General features: G+C 40.4%; 1 protein-coding gene across 1 annotated transcript in view; it reads right to left on the bottom strand.

The window, feature by feature from the left end:
- Nucleotides 1-437: 437 nt before the first annotated feature.
- The window catches only part of ndnf (neuron-derived neurotrophic factor), a 32,831-nt gene continuing 10,634 nt past the window's right edge, over nt 438-22,634 (bottom strand). The window contains exons 2-4 of the mRNA XM_060832349.1: nt 15,260-15,454; nt 5,423-5,547; nt 438-2,525 (exon numbers count right to left, since the gene is read on the bottom strand). Of these exons, the coding sequence (XP_060688332.1) occupies nt 1,120-2,525; nt 5,423-5,547; nt 15,260-15,454 (1,726 nt within the window). The 3' untranslated portion in view covers nt 438-1,119. The remainder of the gene's footprint in view (nt 2,526-5,422; nt 5,548-15,259; nt 15,455-22,634) is intronic.

Genomic DNA, 22,634 nt, shown 5'->3' with positions numbered 1-22,634 from the left:
ATTGTTAGTTTGTTTCATTTCTATTTGAGGAACTTGGTGTATCTATGGTGTTGCTGCGTTTCTCTGCAAACCAATCATTTCAGCTCTTTATTGTTTGAAATTGTTTGGAACTTTCCAACGACTTGCATGACACCAAATAAATGAAAGTCACCCTTCTCTTTTCTCCTTCTGTCCAAATGGGATACATTGGAACTGTTTCTGCATCTGAAACTGATTATTTAAAAATCCCTCAGATTTCTTAGTCAATTATTACTGGATGTCTCAAGTGCTAACATAATATCATAGCTGATGTCTAATTAGTGAAGATATTAATTAGCCCTTTCAATTTGCCCCATGATCAAAACCAAGCTAGCTGTGGGATTTGGCTCATATGTACCTTCTGTTTTATCTTGCGATTTATTTTGACAATTTGTTCATACAATCGTCACAAGAACTGATGAAAGTGAGTTTTTTTTATTAGTTCAATAAATATGAAACACCAAACGGACGTGATGCAAGATGCAAGAAACATTAACAAGGTCACCAAACTATACATAAATGATGAGTCCTTGTAAAGAAAACATCAATGCAATTTCTCTCAGCACCAAGCATTAGAAACTGATTCAGAGTGTAGTCAAATAGATAATTAGAATTGTATTTTAATGGGGATGATTCTTAAAGTTTACAATCATAAAAACATAGACATTTAAGACTGAACTTTATTCTTATAAAATAATTTACAGATTTCCTATGTTCTATATTGCATGTACGATTAACAGGGCAGCTAGTTTTAAGCGGCTTGGAAGGTGAAATAATTTAGATGCAGTTCATGCAATGTAGAGGTCAAAAAAACTGACAGCACTTGAGTGATCTCCTGCCACTGTAGACCATTATTATTCAATGTCACATGTGACAAAGGACCTTGCGGTCATGCAGCTACAAAAGCCCAGTGCCATCTGAGTGCATCAGCCTCAGTCTCTTCAAATAACCACTGAATTATGTAAACATAAATATACAAGTTGATATCTTTCTAAATAGTACAAATACATGTTGCAACATCTCAGCTGTATAAGTAGTCAGTCTGTATATTTTCATCTAGTGAAATAGTCCAATAAATTTTTGAGTCTATACTTGGAATCACTAACAAGACCTCCTTGTTTTGACCAGTTTGCTTTGATACTTGACCGAGTGTCCCCCATGTCCTATGACATAAACATCCAGAAGGTACGATTTGCCTGGCTGCAGTCCTCTGATTGTCTCTGTCGTCACTGCTTTCTGGAGAATATGACTGTGGAAATATTTGCAGACCACCTTCTCCGATTTCTTTCGGATGTCTGGTCCAATACATTGGTTCTGCTCTCTTTTCTTCTGCTCTTCACTGTAGTTATTTTCCACAAGCTTTTTATAAACACAGAACTTGTTTCTCTCCTGCGTGCCCAGCCAGGCCACTGTGACTGAGGAGCAGGTACGTAGCTTGTCAAAGGCTTTAATGCGTGTGTCTTCAGGTACAGATGGGAAGGGTTGCTTGTTTGGCCTATTGGTGGCTAGGACCTTCAGCATAGATGCACCTTTTTTACTCCCTTTCAGCCGGATCAGGTACTTGGCTTTTGGTTTCCCTCTAAGCTGGAAGTGGCGAACACCTTCCATATTCTGTGAAAGCAACAGCTTCCCATCTCTCCTGACCTGGATTTGGACTGCATCCAGACATGAGTGAACATAAAGCATTATCTTCTGATGGGAGGAAACTGGAGCAAATCTCAGGAACTTAACACCTTTCCGTTTAATAAAGATGTCAGTCACTTTCCCATCCTTCAGTTCAATTGTCTTTTGCTTAGCTTCTTCCTTGGTTTTTGCAAAGGTTCCAACATAAGCGGTGCTCATATTTGAGTTGGTGTTTACGGCAAAAACGTCAAAATAGTACTGTGTGTCTGGTTTCAGATCAGATACAGTGAAAATGTTTTTGTTGCCAATGCATATCTGCTGAAGATCCACTCTCCGTGCTCCAGCCATCTGTCGTGACATCCATGTGGTGAGCGACTTGACTCCGGTTGTTCGTTCTCTGCCAGGGCCGCTGTCTGAAGTAAAGCCAAAATATGCAAAATCAAATGGACTGAAATCCAATCCAGGCTTGGGAGCTGTCATAAAGGCATCATCAGCATTCAGTTTTGCTTCCACCGCACAAAGGCTCTTAAAGTTGTGCTCCTTATTAATAATCACACAATATTGAATAGGCTGTTGCAGTTGTGAAATGGTAGGACTAGGCTTCCACGCTAATGTGACGGTTGTACGACCAAGAGCAGTCACATCCACCCGAGGGTCATAGGGGAGCTCAGGATAAGGCTGGTCTGACTCAGGAGTGGTTGTAGCATAAACCTTGAAATTTGTATCTTTTTCTGTTGAAATCAGTTCCAAACGGTACAAACCAGAGGGTGAATTGGGTGCTAAGTATGATTCAACATCATTGCCTTTGTATGAGTACAGATCGGTACCTAGTTCATTCAGTACATGCTCTTGTTTCTTCTGCTGGTCTAGTGGTTCTGGGTCTCCTGAGAAGATAAAGAATAAATTAATAAAACTTGATTGTATCTCATGTGCCATTACACTATTCCTAAAATTCCAGGACTGGTTCATTAAATGGATCATTGAATTGGATAATACTTGGAAGAAAGCTCTTATTCTAGGTTCCATGTCCATAGCAGTGTTCACAAGTCATTGAAATTCATTCACAGAGCCTTATCTAATTTTTTTTCAATCATGGGACATGGGTGTCACTGGCTGGGCCTGCACTTATTGCTCTAGCTGCTCTTGAGAATGTGATGGTAGCTGCCTTCTTGAATCACTTCAGGCCATTTAGGGGGTGAAATCCAGGATTTTACTACAGTGACAAGGATATATTTCCAAGTGAGGATGGTGAGTGGCTTGGAGGAAATTTGCCGGTGGTGGCCTTCCTATGTCCCCAGTACCTATGACCTTTTAGGTGGAAGTGGTCTTGCATTTAGAAGGTGCTAAGGAGTTCTGATGAGTTTCTGCAGTGCATCTGATAGGTGGTGCACACCGCTGCTACTGAGTGTTGGTGATGGAGAGAATGAATATTTGTGGATGTGCTGTCACTTAAGCTGGTTACTCTGCTCTGAGTAGTGCCAAGTTTCTTGAATATTTTTGGAGATACATTAATTTTGTAAATTTGGCCATTTCAAGGACTGGCATTTTTTGTTGATGTGATTCAAGCACCTAATTTCTTGCAAAGTAATTATATTCACCCAAAATGATCCAGAAATTGATAATGATTCTCTACCATTCCTTTACATTGCAAATTGTCTCCCACGCTAACTTTTAATGTCCAATAGATGATGACCAAGTGAATGCTAATATTTTCACTGACTGGCTATCTAATGCAGACTCATCTTTAACAGTGCACATTTTTAAGTGATCAGCATAATAAAGTGAAAAAAAAGAAACAAAAAAAAGGTTCTCCTTTCCTTTTATTTCCTTCCCTAGTTTCCTTCAAAATTTCTTTAATGATACTAGTGTTGAGGAACAGATAATTGTTCCCCCATAGTGGCTCCAGTGATATCAAGGAGGCAGGCACCTTGGACTAGCATGAGAATCAATACCAAATTGGCATGTTCAACTGGTTAAGACCATTCTGTGTTTGGGTGACTCTAGGTCTGTGGTCACACTGTCATCCATTAAAGGAATTAGAAAGACTATGCATTCCAGGCGGACCCAACAATGGCATCACTGGAATAACTGGGAAGTAAATTCAAATTAAGTTTGAAGATTCTACAGAGCAAATAACAAATTACATCATCATATTTCATGAGCATGGACAGTGAACAAAAGGCATTTTTCACCTCATTTCATCTCCTTCTAAACAAAATACATTCTAAGTGATTCAGAAAGTTATTTTCTAAAATGGAGACACAGAAGCACTTGTTTTGCATTCCCTGTTTTCATTAATGATCTGTTCCCTGTTCCAGCACTGAAATTGTTGGCACATTAACTGTAATTGCAATAATGCAATAACTACAGCTGAAATCAATTTTTCATTTTCAAATAAGATTGTAACCACATTATGTACAAAAAAAAAACAAGAGCTTGTGGATCCAAATATTTATTTGAGTGAAGTATTGATATGATTTCTGAGGACAGCACAAAAGGGAAAAAAATTTGTAAGATAGTACTGCAAGTTTATTTAGGGAAGTTCAAGGTTGTACAAGCTTGGTGGTAATGTTCACAACACTGTAGAAATGTTTACATTTGCTACTGGTTCCCTTCTGCATCTCTGATGTATATATTTATAAAGACACAGTATTGCAGTGACATTTCAAATGGGCTGCTATCCAAGTCTACATTCTGCAGAATGGGAGGCAAAATGGATAAGAGACAGGTTAGTGTGATACCTTAATGGTTCCCGGCTGTGGATATTTCATGGTAAAAGTCTAAATGTTGTTTAGAATGTAAAACGCCAGATACTAACCATTTAGCAGGCGGACATAAAATGGGAAAAATTACCTCCCCTTAACCTGTATGGAATGATGTCACACTCTGTTTCCACTTTACAGAAATTATTTTTTGCTCCTGTTAAAAATAGTGTATGCATAAACTGACCCTAATAAATAGATTTTAAATTACTCTGTTAGGGATGCAAAAGCTGAATTATTAACTCTTTGTACATTACAGAACAGGGAGAGAAATTCAGTCTCTTTACATGTAATTAGGGCAAAACAAAAAGCTTTAAGGGATGAATTTTGTCTTACAGTTTTTCATGCTCAACCTCCTTCCAAAAGTACAGAAGCTGCCAAATTAGATGTCTCCTTTCCTCTGAATCTACTTTTGATTAATTAGTTGAACTAGTTGAAATTCCTTTAGTCCATCAATGAGCTGCAGTGAGTTATCCAGTTGGGATGAGTTGATATTTTTCCCTTAAATGTTCTAATCATGAAATACCAATATAAATCCTGTATACCTATTTTAGCTTATGCGATGGAAACTATCCCAGTGATTTTATAAGATCTATAACCTTCAAAATATTTATTTATCATAGAAATGCAACTTATAAAATGTTAGTTGAAATAGGTTTTCTGTTTATGTTGCTGTACGTAGTATGTTTCATTGAATTGTTCTGAATTCAAGTTAAATTCATAATGGCAACAACCCAACTTTATTACATTTTGTTTGTCTATTTGTTTATAGGCTTCCAAAGATACCAGTGATAGATGAAGAATGGACAAGTTTATTTCTATATCCTACCATTCCATATTAAATCAGGAAATTATAAAAATGTAATGATGTGTGCATATGATGTTTCATTCTGTCTTACATATCACACTCATTCATCTTCACCACAACCTGATTATTGAGCAACTTTAAGTCATGTAACGTAAGTTGATCTGTTCATGATCCGTATTAAGGAATTCCTTTATATTCATCACTGCCTTACCAGAACCTTCTCCACTTGACTCCTCTGGTAGCTCTTGAAGGGTTAGTTTCCATTCTAAGGGTGCATCACATGGTGTCATGGTAATTGACAAGGGTGTATTGTCTTCTTCAACGACAAAGTAATATCTATAAGTTTAATATATGACCAGTTAACATTATTCCTTCATTTGTTTATGTCTTAAATACAGATAATTAGAAAACTAAGATTTTTCTTAAGTTATATGAACTGTTGCATGAACAGATACAAAAAACAGCAGAAGTATACCATTATAGGGAAGTACATTTATTGTCCTGATTACTTTCATAAATTGAGAAAAGGGAGAAACTTTAGTTAATCAATTGAACCCAGGTGATTAGTAAGGCACTGTGACTTTGGGCAATGGTATAAAGTGGATAATAATCTATTGACAGCCCATTTTATCAGCTGACTAATATTCCCTTTAAATAAAAAGAAGAAACAATGATGCAGCAATAATACAACATCGCTCACTTTGCATCATAAATCTAAATCGAAAAGTGTGCTGCTGGAAAAGCACAGCAGGTCAGGCAGCATCCAAGCAGCAGGAGAGTCGACAACTCAGGATAAGCCTTTCATCAGGAATGTGGTGGGTGGTGGGCTGAAGGGGGCTGAGAAATAAGTAGGAAGGTGGGGGTGGGCGTGAGGTAGCTGGGAAGACGTGGTAGGTGCAGGTGCAGGGTGATGTTGATAGGTCGGAGGGGAGGGTGGAGTGGGTCAGTGGAAAGGAAGGTGAACAGATAGGACAGTTCAAGAGGGCGGTGCCAAGTTGGAGGGTCGGATCTAAGATGGGGTGGGGGGAAGGGAGATGAGGAAAGGAGTGAAGTCGATGTTGATGCCACATGGTTAGGGGTCCCAAGGCAGAAGATGAGGCATACTTCCTCGAGGCTTCATGTGGCTTGGATTTGGCAGTGGAGGAGGCCCAGGCCTTGCATGTTTTTGGTGGAGTGGGAGGGGGAATTGAAGTGTTGGCCACAGGGTGGTGGGGTTGGTTGGTGCATGTGGGTGTTCCCTGAATCTAAAAGGATCCTTGATATCCATGGCAGCTTTTGTCTCTAAAGTGCTGATTTTACAGGGTGGTGGCTCACTCCGTCACGGCACTCTCCAGAGGAAGACAGTGGGCGGAGAATATTTGGGATTTATAAGCCTCTGCTTTCTTTGTATTCTCTGTGCATGCAATTCAAATTTTACGTTCTGCTTGTGATTTCTGCTTGCTTCTTCTACTAATACCCTTCCAAAACAGTCAGCCTCCACATGTTGTGGTTGTCAGTGACTATTTTCACTCATGGGATCTGGGAGTCATTGGCTGGACCAACATTTATTGTCCATCCCTAGTTGCCCTTGAGAAGGTGGTGGTGAGCTGCCTTTTTGAACTGCTGCAGTCCACCTGCTACAGGATGACCCACAATGCCAAGGGAGAAATTCCAAGATTTTGACCCAATGACACTGAAGTGACAGTGATATATTCCCAAGTCAGGATGGTGAGTGGCTTGGAGGGGAACTTGCTGTTAGTGTTCCACAAAACTGCTGCCCTTGTCCCTCTAGATATAAGCGGTAGGGGGTTTGGAAGGTGCTGTCTTAGGAATTTCTGCAGTAGATCGTGTAGAGGGTACTCACTGCTGTTGCTGTGTGCTGGAGAGTGGATGATTTTTGGATGTGGTGCCAATCAAGCAGGCTGCTTTGTCCTGAATTGTGACAAGCTTCTTTAGTGTTGTTGGAGCTAAAATCATCCAGTCAAATGGGGAATATTCCATCAGACTCCTGTCTTGTACGGGTCGATAGTGGATAGGCTTTAGGGAGTCAGGAGGCGGGTTACTTGCCTCAGGATTCCTAGTCTCTGACCTGCTGTTGTAGCCACTGTATTTGCCTAGCTATTCCAGTTCATTTTATGGTCAATGGTAACCCCCACAATGTTGATAGTATGGGATAAGGTAATGGTAACACGTTTGAATGTCAAGATGTAGTGGTTAAATTGTCTCTCAGGATATTTGTTATCCTGTAGCTGTGTGGCATATGACTCTATGACCACAAACTTGGGATATTTTCCATGTCTTGCTGCATTTGAACATAAACGGCTCCAGGATCTGTGGAGTCACAAATGGTACTGAACGTTGTACCATCATCGGCTAACATCCTCACTTCTGACCTTTTGATGGAGAGATCGTCATTTATGAAGTAGCTGAAGATGGCTGGGCCCAGGACACTACACAGAGGAACTCCTACAGAGTTGTCCTCAGGCTAGATGATTGACCTCCAACAACAGCAGGAAAATCACGTTTCATGCATAAGCCCTTTATCAGGAATGAGGCTTTAGGCTGAACAGCTTTCCCGCTGTTCTGGTCTGTATATGAATTCCCTCTGTAGATTGTCTGCAGCATACAAAGGCAGCAAAGAGGAGAATAAGCTAAAGAGAGTCACAGCCAAAACGCAACTCTCTTTGACCTCACCGCAGTAGTCAAAGGGTTTCAATGTTGACCTACCATGACTGACCTTAACTATTATGTTGCCTCGGAAAGTGGAAACCACATTGAACAGTTTCTCAAGGCAACCAGTTTTCCCCAGTAGCTTAAATAGACTTCCCTTGCGGAGATGGTCAGATGTCTTGGATGTGCCTGAAATTGATAAATACAATACAGGGTACATACTGCTGTCCTTTGTTCAGTCGTTTATTCTGCAGCTGCTGGACTGAAAAGATCATGTCATTGTAGATCTTCCAGTTCTGCAGCCACACTGGGAATAAGGATGTGTGGTTACATCTGGTCTTTTTATGGTATTGTATGAAGTGAGAAGCAATATTTAGTGGATTTTCTATAATGGTAACAGGTGCGGTTTATAGCAATGCTGATCCACTCTCATGTTATATCTAAACATTCACATTCACACGTACAACAAATTCTGTTTTAACCAGCACCTTTTGAACCGGTACTCTTAATGAACCAGCCACAATTATATGTCTCAAGAACTATGAAGTCTACCTCAAATAGCAGATGATTACTGTATTATCATGATCTCTACGATGTCCAAGTAGCCATTTGAGTGTGCGAGTGAGAAGGCCCTCTGCTGATAAGTTTTATTTAATGTAAAGTTGAATTATTATTTGATTAATTTATGCTGTAAATAAAGAATAGCAGTGATGTTTGTACCCACTGCATTATATTTCTATTACTTAGTATGTGTTTTTTACATTAATTATGTGAACCTTTTGATATCCAGAATATTTGATCAATTGCTACATTTCTGGTCCCATAGGTGTTGGTTATTAAAAGGTTTGCTGTACTTCCAGTCCTGCTATTCTGCAGTAACAATTTTCTACCACTAGAGCCTGTAGTGAGTTACGTGTCAATGTCAAAACATTACTGTTCAGTCATGTGTGATCTTGCATTTACCAATAAATTGGCGTAAACAGCGCACATAAAATCTGAAGACAAATTGCTGGTTCAGTGTCACTCCCAAATCTGCCAACAACCTATCTAATTAGTCCAACAATATAGTTAGCACGGAAAAATATGAGTTGTAAAGTCAAAACTGATACACTAATTGAAAGCTTAGCTGCATGTCTTAATTTCTACAATTTTCATTTTTAGCTGTTCCGGACCTATTCCCTGGAATGTCCTCCCTAAGTTCCTCGACTCCTTTATATAATTGTTCTGTTCATAGGTCTCTTTTACTACATCTTTCTGAACAAGCTTTTTGAAGCCTCCTAATAGCTAGTTTGTCTCCATATCCATTTTCGTCTGATTACACCCCATGAAGCCCTGTGCATCATTTTCCACAGAACTGTATAATTCGAAATTGGTGTTGTTATAGTCTTCCTGAGTGCTATCATTCAGTAACATAATGCATGGTAAAATACACGATCACAAGCAGTCCATATGTTTGGTTCTTTATTCAGCACCGTAATCAGCCTCAACTGGGTGATCATAGCTAAGATGTGGGAGACTACCGTGGGTTTTGACATCGACCAGTATGTATTTGGTTAGACATGACAGTACGTGTATGTTTTTCAACAAGAAGAGGGCTACACTGAGGTACAGTATATAGGTATATTCTTACTTGTGTAACTTTATTAGTAACTGAAGTAAACTTAGAACAGGACAAATCCATTTCTGATTGAATTTCAACTGTATTCTGCATCCTGATGCACTTTACTCTGTCTCATAAATATTGTAGCAAAGGGATTGATAACTATTGGGATAATCCAAAGCCAAAATGAACAAATAGTGCAGAAGACAAAATGGTTCAAATTTGCTGGATCAAATACTGCTAACTGTGAACGGTCAAAATTTCAGTCATGAGATCTGGGGATGCACATTTTCTTCATTACTTTTAGGAACAAGAACTATTTAATTCATAGTTTGCATTCAGACAGTGTTTCATTTTCCAATGTAATTCTCGATGGGGAAGTTCACCTACTCCAAGAATTAGTCATAATTTCACTTTCATTATTGTTTAACTATGGCAATGTATAATTGTTAGTATAAATTCCTGACTGTAAGTATCCTCTCATGTACAATAGATAATGCAATCTTGGCACTAGACAGACTTGCATGAAATCTCTGTTCTCTCAGATCTAATTTTGATTTTTTGCTCATTCTTTCACTGCATGAGACCTAGGCCAGCTATATAGCCCAACCCTAATTGCAATTAAGAAGGTGGTGGTGAGCAGTCTTCTAAAACTGCTGTAGTTTCAGTGATAAAAGTGCATCCACAGTGTTATTAGGAGAGAATTTTGATGCATTAACATTGAAAACAATTCACGATATCATTGCAAGTCAAGATGGTACATGGATGGAGAAAATTTGCAGGTGGTGGTGTTCCCATACATCTGTTACCCTTGTCGTTCTGGGGTGAAAGGTTATACATTTAAACGATCCTTTCATGGAATTTTTAATTCTGCTCAGGGGAGAGGCTTAATGCAGGGTTTGTAATGGGTCATTCAAGGCAGTTTGGCAGTTGTGGAAGAAGAATTCAAAGGTTACAGGTCATTGAAGAGGAAGATTAGAACAAAAGGGCATTATGTGTTAGGCAGTGCTGCTGTTTATAGTGCTGTCAAAGACAGTTGCACTACATGGGCTTTGTGTAGTCAAGTTTCAGGGAAGGTTTGAGATTTGTCAGGGCTCAGAGGAAGCCATGTGCCATAAGTGTTTAATCCAGCCGAAAGAGGGTATAGAAAATTCCACAAGCGATATTTGCTGCACGCAACCCAGCAAGAATAGAGCTCAGAGAAAATCCAGGAACAGTGCTGGCTTGGTGAAGCTAGCTCTCAGTGAAAAGCTGGAGTTGTGCAATGAATAATGAGTGGAGCACACTTTCTAGAATTCAGGAGGGAGGGCAGTGATCCAGGAAAGGGAGGAATCAACCAGGACAGGAGCAAGCTTTAAGGCTGTCAATGATGGATCAACTCGGAGTTTCAAGGCCTTGTGGAAAAAGTGAAGAATAGTGATTCCTTGTGAAGTTTAATGAGATTTGATGACCAATAACATCAATAGCGTCTTGGAGAGGAGTTACGGAGAAATCAGTTTTGAGAATATTTGCTTTTTGATGTATACTGTAGGATGTTTGACCAGTTTGATATCCATAAGGATTATTATTCTGATGTTGGAATGAATGTTGTATGTTCAAAACCATGGAATATTATGCCTTTATTCTCTTAGAAAGTCTCTCCGATTTCTCACTTTGTCTACTCAAAGAGAAAAAGGTTAATGGTCCCTAGCCAGATAATAAAATAGTCGAGAGTGTAGTGCTAGAAAAGCACAGCAGGTCAGGCAGCATCTGAGGAGCAGGAGAATCAATGCTTCGGGCAAAAGCCCTTTATAAGGAATGAGCCCCTTTTGAAATTAATTTTGAATTTCAAAAGTAGATCATAGATCATATATTCTCTCTTGCTTGGTATATGTGTAGTGAAAATATTGTTTGCCATTTATTAATGTTGCCCAGGTATAGCTGGCTACATATAAGGGCTGCTTCAGAGTCTGAGGAGTCACAAATGGTTCTCAATATTGTGCAAACATCAGCAAATATCTTCGAGTAAAAAATGAGGTCTGCAGATGCTGGAGATCACAGCTGAAAATGTGTTGCTGGTTAAAGCACAGCAGGTTAGGCAGCATCTCAGGAATAGGGAATTCGACGTTTCGAGCATAAGCCCTTCATCAGGAATGAGAGAGAGTAGCCAAGCAGGCTAAGATAAAAGGTAGGGAGGAGGGACTTGGGGGAGGGGCAATGGAGGTGGGATAGGTGGAAGGAGGTCAAGGTGAGGGTGATAGGCTGGAGTGGGGTGGGGGCGGAGAGGTCAGTAAGGAGATTGCAGGTTAGGAGGGCGGTGCTGAGTTGAGGGACTCAGTCCTTGGACTAAGAGAGGACATGCAGGTCCTTGGACTAAGAGAGGACATGCAGGTCCTTGGACTAAGACCCTCCCACTCCACCGAGGACATGCAGGTCCTTGGACTAAGACCCTCCCACTCCACCGAGGACATGCAGGTCCTTGGACTAAGACCCTCCCACTCCACCGAGGACATGCAGGTCCTTGGACTAAGACCCTCCCACTCCACCGAGTACATGCAGGTCCTTGGACTAAGACACTTTAACTCTCCCTCCCACTCCACCGAGGACATGCAGGTCCTTGGACTAAGAAGAACACCTCTGGGCCGCCCGGACCAACCAACCCAACCACCCCGTGGCTCAACACTTTAACTCTCCCTCCCACTCCACCGAGGACATGCAGGTCCTTGGACTAAGACCCAACCTCCACCCCCGGCACCTTACCCTGCAACCGCAGGAAATGTAAAACTTGCGCCCACACCTCCACACTCACTTCCCTCCAAGGCCCCAAGGGATCCTTCCATATCCACCACAAGTTCACCTGTACCTCCACACACATCATCTATTGCATCCGCTGCACCCGATGTGGCCTCCTCTATATTGGGGAGACAGGCCGCCTACTTGCGGAACGCTTCAGAGAACACCTCTGGGCCGCCCGGACCAACCAACCCAACAACCCCGTGGTTCAACACTTTAACTCTCCCTCCCACTCCACCGAGGACATGCAGGTCCTTGGACTCCTCCACCGGCAGAACATAACAACACGACGGCTGGAGGAGGAGCGCCTCATCTTCCGCCTGGGAACCCTCCAACCACAAGGTATGAATTCAGATTTCTCCAGTTTCCTCATTTCCCCTCCCCCCACCTTGTCTCAGTCGGTTCCCTCAACTCAGCACCGTCCTCCTAACCTGCAATCTTCTTCCTGACCTCTCCACCCCCACCCCACTCCGGCCTATCACCCTCACCTTGACCTCCTTCCACCTATCCCACCTCCATCGCCCCTCCCCCAAGTCCCTCCTCCCTACCTTTTATCTTAGCCTGCTTGGCTACTCTCTCTCATTCCTGATGAAGGGCTTATGCTCGAAATGTCGAATTCCCTATTCCTGAGATGCTGCCTAACCTGCTGTGCTTTAACCAGCAACACATTTTCATCAGCAAATATCCACAATTCTGGTTTTGGGAGTAAAGTATTTGATGTAGCTATGGAAAATGCTTGGGTTTAGGACTCTGCTACAAAGACCTCTGTGGGGATGTCCTGAAATTATGACATTTGATCTCTAACAACTGCAACCATCTTTCTTTGTGCTCCGACCACTGGAGAGTTTTACCCCGATTCTAACTGACTTCAGTAGATCTTGGGCTTCCTAATGCCATACTTAGTCAAATGCTACCTTGGTTTTATGCTTGGAGCAAGACTGCAATTAAGTTGGGAGCCAAGAGCACCTGGTAGGGACCAAACTGAGCATCAGTGAGCAAGTTATTGCTGTGTAAGTACCAATTGCTAGCATAGATCAATGACACCTTCCACCACTTTGCTGATGATGGAGGGTAAACTGAGAAGTTAATTGATGGATTTGGATTAGCACGGCTCTTTTCTGGACAAGGTACACTTGGAGACTTTTCTGCTTTGGGGAAGATGGTGGCAGACAGCATAACATCACTGGGCTGGTAAACTAGAGGCACAGAGCTTGAATTCATGACAGCAACCGGTGGAATTTAAAATTAATTGAATTAATTCGGAATTGAAAACTACTCTCAGTACTGGTGACCATGAAATGATCATTAATTTTTGAAAAAAAACATCTGATTTGCTAATGTCCTTTACAGAAGAAAATGTTCCATTCTGCATGTGACTGCAGACCTACTGCAGTCTGATTGGCTCTTACCTGCTCTCTGAAATAAGTAAAAAGCCAAAGTTAAAGGTAATGAGGGAATGACAAAAAAAAAGAAAAAATATATGGGTTGTTATTTTGGAGCAGTACTGGAAAGACATAGCTAATTTTGTAGCAGAATTATTCACTACCACTACAAATGCCATTGCAGTATCCAGTGCCTTGAACCATTCGGTGATGTCATGTCAAGTGAATTGACATGGTTGATGTTTGGCATCTTCAATGCTGGAGATTTTAGGAGGAGACCAAATAGATAATCCACCCTGCAATTCTGACTGAGGTTTGTGCAAATGTTTCAACTTTCCCATGTGCGCTGATGTAGTGGGTCAAGAGTGTGGTGCTAGAAAAGCACAGCAGGTCAGGCAGCATCCAGGGAGCAGGAGAATCAACATTTCAGGCATAAGCCCTTCATCAGGAATGACCTGATCTACTGGACTCTCCCACCCTTAAGGATGGGGATATTCGTGAAGGATTCTTCACTAGTTAGACATTTAATTGTCCCCCACTATTCACGAATGAATAAAAGTGGCAGGACTGCAGAACTTTGGTCAACATGCAAACATACAGATTAGGAGGAGGAGTAAGCCATGCAGCTCCTTGAGCCTGATCTGTCTTGTTGTAAATTCATGGTAGATCTGACTTGAAACCTTGAATGGTCACCTACTCTTAATAAGTACCTATCTAACTCTGTCTTAAAATCTCTTCTCCTCCCACGCCCGACTTATGACTCTTAAAATAAATCACATTTGGCTCATTTCTGTTTTAAATGGGTAACCCCTGATTATTAACAGTGACCCTTAGTTATCAATTCTACCATAAACAGGAAAGACCCTCTCAACGTTTATCTTGTCGAGGCCCCTCAGGATCTTAGATAAAATCAAGTCACCTGTTAGGCTTCTACATGCCAGCCAATGCAAGCCTAGCCTGCCTGACATCTTCTTATAAAACAAACCCCATTCCATGTATTAGTTTGGTAATCTCTGAACTGCCTCCAATGCATTAACATCCTTCTTTAAATAATTGTTAAACAATACTGCGCACTGACGCACCAGGGTTTTGCATAAGAGAAACAAAACCTTCCTACTTTTGTATTTTAATCCTGCTAAATGATAACATCTGATTTATTGGTTGTAGATTATGAAATGGTTAATGGTTAGTTCTGCCTATTGCATGTGTTTGCCTTGTTGGCATGCAAATAGTCCCGCAATATTGCTTCACCACGTTGACACTTCACTTTTCCATATACAAGGTGTTGCCTCCAACATGCTTCCTGCACTGTTTACTGAGTTAATCATCATTCCCCCCTCAACTTGCAGCTTGATGATAATGATAGAGTGGTGATAGGTGAGACCTTCAACTTACAGATTGTGGTTGAATGCAATTCTGCTTTTGCTGATGGTCCACGGTGCCTCAGGTAAGTTCAGTTCTGAGGTGGTAGATCTGTACTAAATATACCCCATTTAGCATGTCATAGTGTCACACACAAACAAACCAATGGAGGGTATGCTCAGTGTGTATACATGACTAGGTCTCCACAAGGACCATGCATGGGTCACTGCTACCATAAACATATTACTCTAACTTCTATCCTTAAACCCTGGGAGTAAATTACCTTTTAGGCGTATCCCGGAAGAGAAAGCCGCTGATCTCAGCACCATCAGGGATAATAGATGAGTCATGGAAGAGAGACTTGTCTTGTAGTTGCATCTGGAAGAGCTCCTCATCTCTGGTGGGTAGCTTCTGAGTCCTAGAATTTGTCGCTAATAGCAGCAATGATGTCACTGCCCAGGACATTATTAACATAATCCTAAACCAAAGACAATACAATTATCAGGTAGGTATTAACAACTTTTGAAAAACAGAAGATGTACCGATTTCATGACTTTTTAAAAATATCAACATCATTTCTAGAAGACAAATTAAATCACTGTGCTCTAAGAAGAACTAGCACTATGTGTTCTTTTGAAATTCACACACAGGATGTGAATGTCACTGGCTAGTCCAGCATTATTGCTTATTCCTAATTGCTGTTGAGAAAATGGTGGTGAGTCCCTTCCTTGACCCATTGCAGTCAATGTTCTAAATGAAATAATGATATATGGTGGATCGTTACAGGTTTAGAAACATCTCCCAGTCACCAGGCAATAAGTTTGCAATGGTACCCATTGAACATATTATGAAATATATCTTATAATGAGTACTGCAAATGTACATCTTCATCTCTCTCTCTCCTTACACCCTCACCAACACAGATATTTGCTTTTTGATTAAAAATTGGACAGGAGAAAAGAAACTTTCTGAAGTTCCATTGTAGTATTCGCTCGTTTCTCGTTTTAAACAAAAATATATTTTAGGTGGATAAATTGAAGTTATTATTTTCAGGATTAACCAGCTCTCTTAACATATTAATCCAAAATCCATCCCCACAACATGCAACAGGCCACCAGAGAGACCATGTGAGCCCCAGAGAGGCAACTGCAATGATCAGTTAGCCTCAGTGATCCTTTACTAACGAGAAGCAAAAGGAAATTGCTATTTAACGATTGCTGTTGCAAGTTTGTAGGAGAATCAAGCTCAATTTAAAAAGTCAGCATTAAAGATTTAGTCTCTTAAATGAAAAATAACCAAATATGTGAGGTTGGTGTCTGTGAAATCAAACCCTAACAAAATGACAAAATCAGAGTGAAGAAAACTAGGGGAGAAAATGCTCACACCATAATAATGCACACTGGTTATTTGAGTTATATTTTCATTTCACTGCCAATTGTAGTTTTATTTAATTTTTATCTTATTTCATTCATTCTCCTCCATTTTAATTTTCCAAGAAGGAGTGATACAGTATTTTGTATTCTCCATTCTGTTTATCTCAAAATAAAAATAAGGGACGAGGCATGGTGTTTGGAATAGGTGGGGAAATTGAAAGATTAACTTTCACTCAGAGTACAAGTAAACTAATAACACTGAGATTCTAGATGGAGACACAATGGTACCTAGTAGGGGGCATTGCCCTCTCCAGCTTTTCTGGCTCTTCTCCTGCTGTGAAGGAAATTCCTTTCATAATTCACAATTAAAAATTGATAACTTTGAGGAAGTTATTGCCCAGGAGATCCTGTCAAAATAATGTGCACACAGAACTCTCACAGAGGAACTATAGAGTGGAGAATATATTCCCCAAGTGAAGAATAACTGATAATGAGAGAATCAGCTATTACTTCCTCACAAGTGTAGTGTTTTACATTACATTGCATTATTTCTATACCATTTGTATGCACTGATGTTTCTCTCAAAGTGGAAAATTTATAAAGGTAGTGAATGTTTTGAAGCTCATCATCTTAAAAATAAAGATGGAATGGGGGTAATTTTCTGACTTTGTGCTCTCAGTAATGTTTTCCATCAGGAAAGTACAGTTTAAAAATTAACCCTGTAAACAGCAGAACCATGAAAACTATAAACTACTCATCTCCTCACCATCCTCCCTGTGTTTCTGTCTCAATAAACCATTATTGAACTTAATTAGTGTTTTGTCAGTCCCTTCTCAAAAGTGCTTCCACTATCAAAAGTCAACTTGATAGTCCACTATCACTATCACTATCACTTGGGTTGTCATGCCCAATGTGACAGTTCTTCTGGAGGATGTTACACATGGACTTCATTTGTTCGCTGTACTGGCACACACAACATTTGAGAGTTGTTGGAAAATCATACAACCGCAAGAGAAGAACTGTGATGAGGTGAGATACCCACTGGCAGTGCATACTTAGGCAATTAACACTTTAATGCTTCTTTATTGGGCTTTTGTTTCTGTAAACTGTCTCCAAGCACACTTTTCTGGATTGAAATACATTCATAGACAATTAATGTGTAGTAGTTACTAAATGGGTAAGTCAATATAGTAGCTAAGCATTGTTTTAGCTAGATATTTTAAATCTTTTTTGTCTTTATACTAAAATGTTAAAGCATTATCCTAACATCATGTTGATATCCCAATATGTTGTGCTTTTTGGCTGAGACAGCCTCATCAATTTTAATCCCTTCTGGCGATTTTCCAATTTAACCAGAGTTGTGGGGAGGAAAGATGATGATCTAATCCATATCATTATTACATGTCTCGTCATATAATTGTTCAGCATTTATTATTACAAGGATACATTTTATACACCTCTAAATCATTTTTCATGGCAAGATCTGCTGAACAGAAAGCTGCAACTAAATAGAGTGTGTTAAATGAAAATGATAGGACTCCATCACATGCAGACAGGAGGCAGGCAGCTTGGATCTTTGGCCTTCAATTTCCTCCCTGGGCACAACTTGAGGATGCAGTCATCCTCATAATGATCCTGATGAAGTTAAGTTCAAGTTTCCTGCTAATCCTATTACAATATATCCAAAGGTGAAAATGGGCATTAAACAAATAAAACAATTGGATCTAAAGAGTCAAACTCACACCTATTTTTTGTTAAGTATTAAGATTAAAGTTTCAACTCCACCAACCATTATTTATGCATTTTAGCCATTGCATGTTTAAGAACCTGCAATTGAGGAAGATTTGCAAATTTAAATGCAACTTTTAGAGCTGTTATAAAGATGTAAACAGAAAATACAGTATGGTTCTCAGTCAGGATAATTGTTTTTTTTTAATCAAGACATTGCAGTAGAACACCAGACAAATTACTTTGTTTCCTGCTGTGTCTGAAAATCTGGTCAAAATTTCAACAGAGACTTTGATCAAATGCAATTTCAGGAAACTGACATATCAAGCTCTGTAATTTAGAATGTGGTCATTATCATTGTCGGGAATGTATTTAGGAGGTGAGATCAATAGAGGTTTGTAAAATTTGAGTATCTTGCCCATATGCCTACATCGGACTAGTGTTTAAAGCTATGCAATCTTTGAGGTCACATATTTGCTTTTCCTCCAGTTAACATATCTCTGGTACACAAGAAATTACAATCTATGGTTGTTTTATCCTAATCTACTCCATTACGATGATTGTTTTTGTTCATGCTATTATCAGCTGATGCTCCATTAAAGTTTGGATTAAAGATTCCTAGGCTCTGATAAACAGACTTCTGTTAAGAAAGAGAACACCTTTGTTTCCTATTAACTTGTTGACTACAATATTAGTGGGTTAGATATATTTCCATACAAAACATGTGGTAATGTACAAACCTATATACTTACATATTCATATATATATATATACATACACTTACATGTACACAAATACTCTCATGTAATCCCACAATGGAGATCAATAAACAGGTGCTAAGCATAAAATAATGAGTACAGTGTATGATTTACATTTAAGTATCACCTTCGGTATAAGAAAATATCACAAAGCACTTCATGGGAATATAGTAAAATAAAAAGTTAACAGGGAAATATGTATGTAGACTCATATACATGTGTATGTTCAATGGTAGCCTGTGAACCAAGGCTGAAAATGTGTTGCTGGAAAAACGAAGCAGGTCAGGCAGCATCCAAGGAGCAGGAGGATCGATGTTTCGGGCATGATCCCTTCTTTAAGGCACCAATTTTATTAGGCGAACAAACTTTGAAATGACAGTAATAAAGATTCAGCTAAGATGGACTGAAGTAAAGATTCAACATAATTTCTTTGCATTCTTCTTAATGCTTTTATTTATAAAGCCCAGAAAACTGAAAATCTTATTAATTGCTTTTTCACCCAAAGCTGCACCTTCAATGAGATGTGCATACACACTCTCAGGTCGCATGCTCCTGCATACTAACACACATATAAACTTACCAATTAAGAGCAGGAGTAAGCCACTCAGTCCCTCATGTCTAGTCAAATTATTCATGAAGATCATTGCTGATGTGATAATTTCACATTCCTACCTCGATAGGAATGTGAAATTATCGCATCAGCATATCTCAGAGCTCCGCAATCTCTCACCATTTAGATAATGTAGAAACATAGAAAATAGGAGCAGATGATGGTCAACTGGTCCATCATGTCTTCTTTGTCATTCAACATGATCATGACTGATCCTCTATTTCAATAGCATTTTTTTTATTAGATTACTTACAATGTGGAAACAGGCCCTTCGGCCCAACAAGTCCACACCGACCCTCCAAAGAGCAACCCACCCAGACCCATTCCTCTACATTTACCCTTTCACATAACACTACGGGCAATTTAGCATGGCCATTTCACCTAACCTGCACATTTTTGGACTGTGGGAGGAAACAGGAGCACCCAGAGGAAACCCAAGCAGACACGGGGAGAATGTGCAAACTCCACACAGACTGTTGCCTGAGGTGGGAATTGAACCCAGGTCATTGGCGCTGTAAGGCAGCAGTGCTAACCACTGTACCACTGCGCAGCATTCTAGCACTTTTTCCTCATACATCTTGACACCTTTACCATTAAGAAATCTATTTCTTTCTTAAGTATATTCAATGATTTGACCTCCTCAGTCTTCAGTGGTAGAAAATTCAACAGGTTTGCCAACCTCTGATTTAAGAAATTTCTCCTCAACTTAGTCCAAAATAGCCTAGCATATACCCAGAGCCCAAACCTTTTATCTGATCCTCCACGAACAGGGGAAACATTATCCCTGCATTCAGTCTGTCCAGCCCTCTGAGCATTTTATACATTTTAATGAACTCTCCTCTCATTCTTTTGAACTCTAAAGATTACAGGCACAACTGACCCAATCTTTCCTCATGTAGCCCATGTACCAACCCAGAAATCCATCTGGTGAACTTTAGCTGCTGAAAGTATATATGTTCTTGATAAGGAGACAGAATCTGCACACAATGCCTCATGTGTGATCTCATCAAGTTCCTGTAGAGCTGCAGTAAGACATCTCTACTTTCAGACCCAAACCCTCTTGCAATAAAGACCTCTACACCACTTTCCTCCCGAACTGCTTGCTGCAACTATATGGTGGCTTTCAGTGACTGCTGGACAACAACACCCAGGTCCCTTTGTAAATCATTATTTTCCAACTTATTTCCAATTAATTAATCCATTTCCATTTTGTTTTTCCTACCAAACCGGACAATGTTCCATGTTACACTTCTTCTGACTTAACTTGTCTAAATTGTCCTGAAACCTCTTTACCCCGTACTCCCACCTAGTATTGTGTCGGATGACTTTGCATTCTGCCTGCTAAAATGGACCATTTTACATTTTCCAATTTCCAGTTGCCAAATCTTTGCAAACTCACTTAACCAATCTATGCACAATAGAAGCCCTCCTCTACCCTTAACATACTCTCCCACCTATTTTTGTGTCAATAGCAAATTTAATAACCCTATCTTTGGTCCCTAAGGCAGTTGTGATTCAGTGGTAGTGTCCCTACCTATGAGACAAGAGGCCGGTTCAATTCCATTCGCTCCAGTATGTGTAATAACATCTCCAAACAGGTCGATTAGAAAATATCTAGCTTTCATCTCTTAACTAGTGAGTTACAGAAACATGTAACTGTTGAAAACTTTACAATCCTTTTAGTATTGCATCCTTTACTTTTAATATTTCTTGGTTCTTCCTCCCAAAATTCTCTGCAGTAAATGTCACTTACCATGTAAATTTCCAGTGAAGATTATCACTGTCTTCCCACAGTTTATAATACACCCACGTTTGAAGTAAACTACATCCAGTTAGCCTCAGAAACTAAACTAAAATCATCCCTCTGATCAATCTAACAAAGCCCTGTATGTGAGGACAGTATAAACATCAGAGTTTACAGTCGTTTGAGAACCCACGACCTGCATTATTTGGAGATGAATCACAAGATCACCAGTGACTAGGACGTGAAAAGTACACATTAGCTCAGGCCTTTGTTATTTCTGGACCTGCCTATTGCAATGAACTCCTTACCTTCCCTCTCCCAAAACCTGCAAGGCATCCAAAACAATCCTGCCCACGTCCAAACTCACACCATCCCTTTGCACTTGCCCTCTGTGCCTATGCTTAAAACTCTCTCCTGCCTGTCTCCTGCCTGACCTAATCCTTCCTGGCTGTGCAGTTGCCTCCAGTTTAACAGTAGTGTGACTCCTTTACCCCACCAGCAGGGTTACCGCTTGCACATTCTTCTTCAGCACTCTCCTTATAAATGGCATCTTTCACCAGGTTTTTGCTCATCTGTCCTCATGCCTTTCTTTCTGTGTCTTTGATGTCAAACCCCGCCTGATCATAATACTCCGGTGAAATGCCTTGGGACATGTAGCTCTCCACGGTCACACATCCGCATACAGCAGAGCTGTTTGTGAAAGACAAACTGTATTTTGCAGGAGTTAGGGATGAAATCGTTTATTTTTCAGTAGAAAATATACTGGTAGTTAATGCTTAGTTAAATGAAAAGACCTTTATCCACAGTTTGCCCCTTCTTGGATCACTTATCACCCCATTGTACTCAATGGACTGACCCATAGATGTGGATTGTATTGAAGTACTGGAGGAACCGAGCTGGGCGGCTGGGAGAGGAGCGGATCTGAGATATAGCATCCAATCTCCAGAATACATTGATCGTTGCCATGACCCCTCAGAAAGTCAGGCATCTGATGGGATAGGGTCAGCACCTCGGGTAAGGCTGGACGCAGACTGTCAGTTGATATTTACTCCCGGAGCACGGCCTCCACCGCGCTTTGCAAATATCTCTTACATCTCCAGACATTGCTGTTATTTATGAATGCCTGTGTTTTCTCTCTCTCTCTCTCTGGATCAATGACTGGTGATGGAAGGTCTTCCCTTGCGCCCTGTTGGCGATTGTCTCACACTTTGTCATTTGGTGCCGGCTTTAAGCGCCTGGCCTCCTTATGAACCCAATAAACATATTTCTTGACAAGTTCATTTCCACGCCACTTCGCTTTTTTACGGTTTTTCATTATCCGGCCTCAGTTAACAGCAGCGAGCCGCGCTGCTGGTGCCTGGACACATCGCCCTCCCGTTGATCCAGTTAAAGGGGCAATGCAGGCACATCTGGGCAACTGTGTGCAGGCTCATGTTCAACGGCAT

This window comes from Hemiscyllium ocellatum, chromosome 1 (assembly GCF_020745735.1).
Source record: "Hemiscyllium ocellatum isolate sHemOce1 chromosome 1, sHemOce1.pat.X.cur, whole genome shotgun sequence".
Lineage (NCBI taxonomy): Eukaryota > Metazoa > Chordata > Chondrichthyes > Orectolobiformes > Hemiscylliidae > Hemiscyllium > Hemiscyllium ocellatum.
The sequence above is the reverse complement of the archived record's forward strand: the minus strand, read 5'-3'. Positions and strand labels throughout refer to the sequence as shown.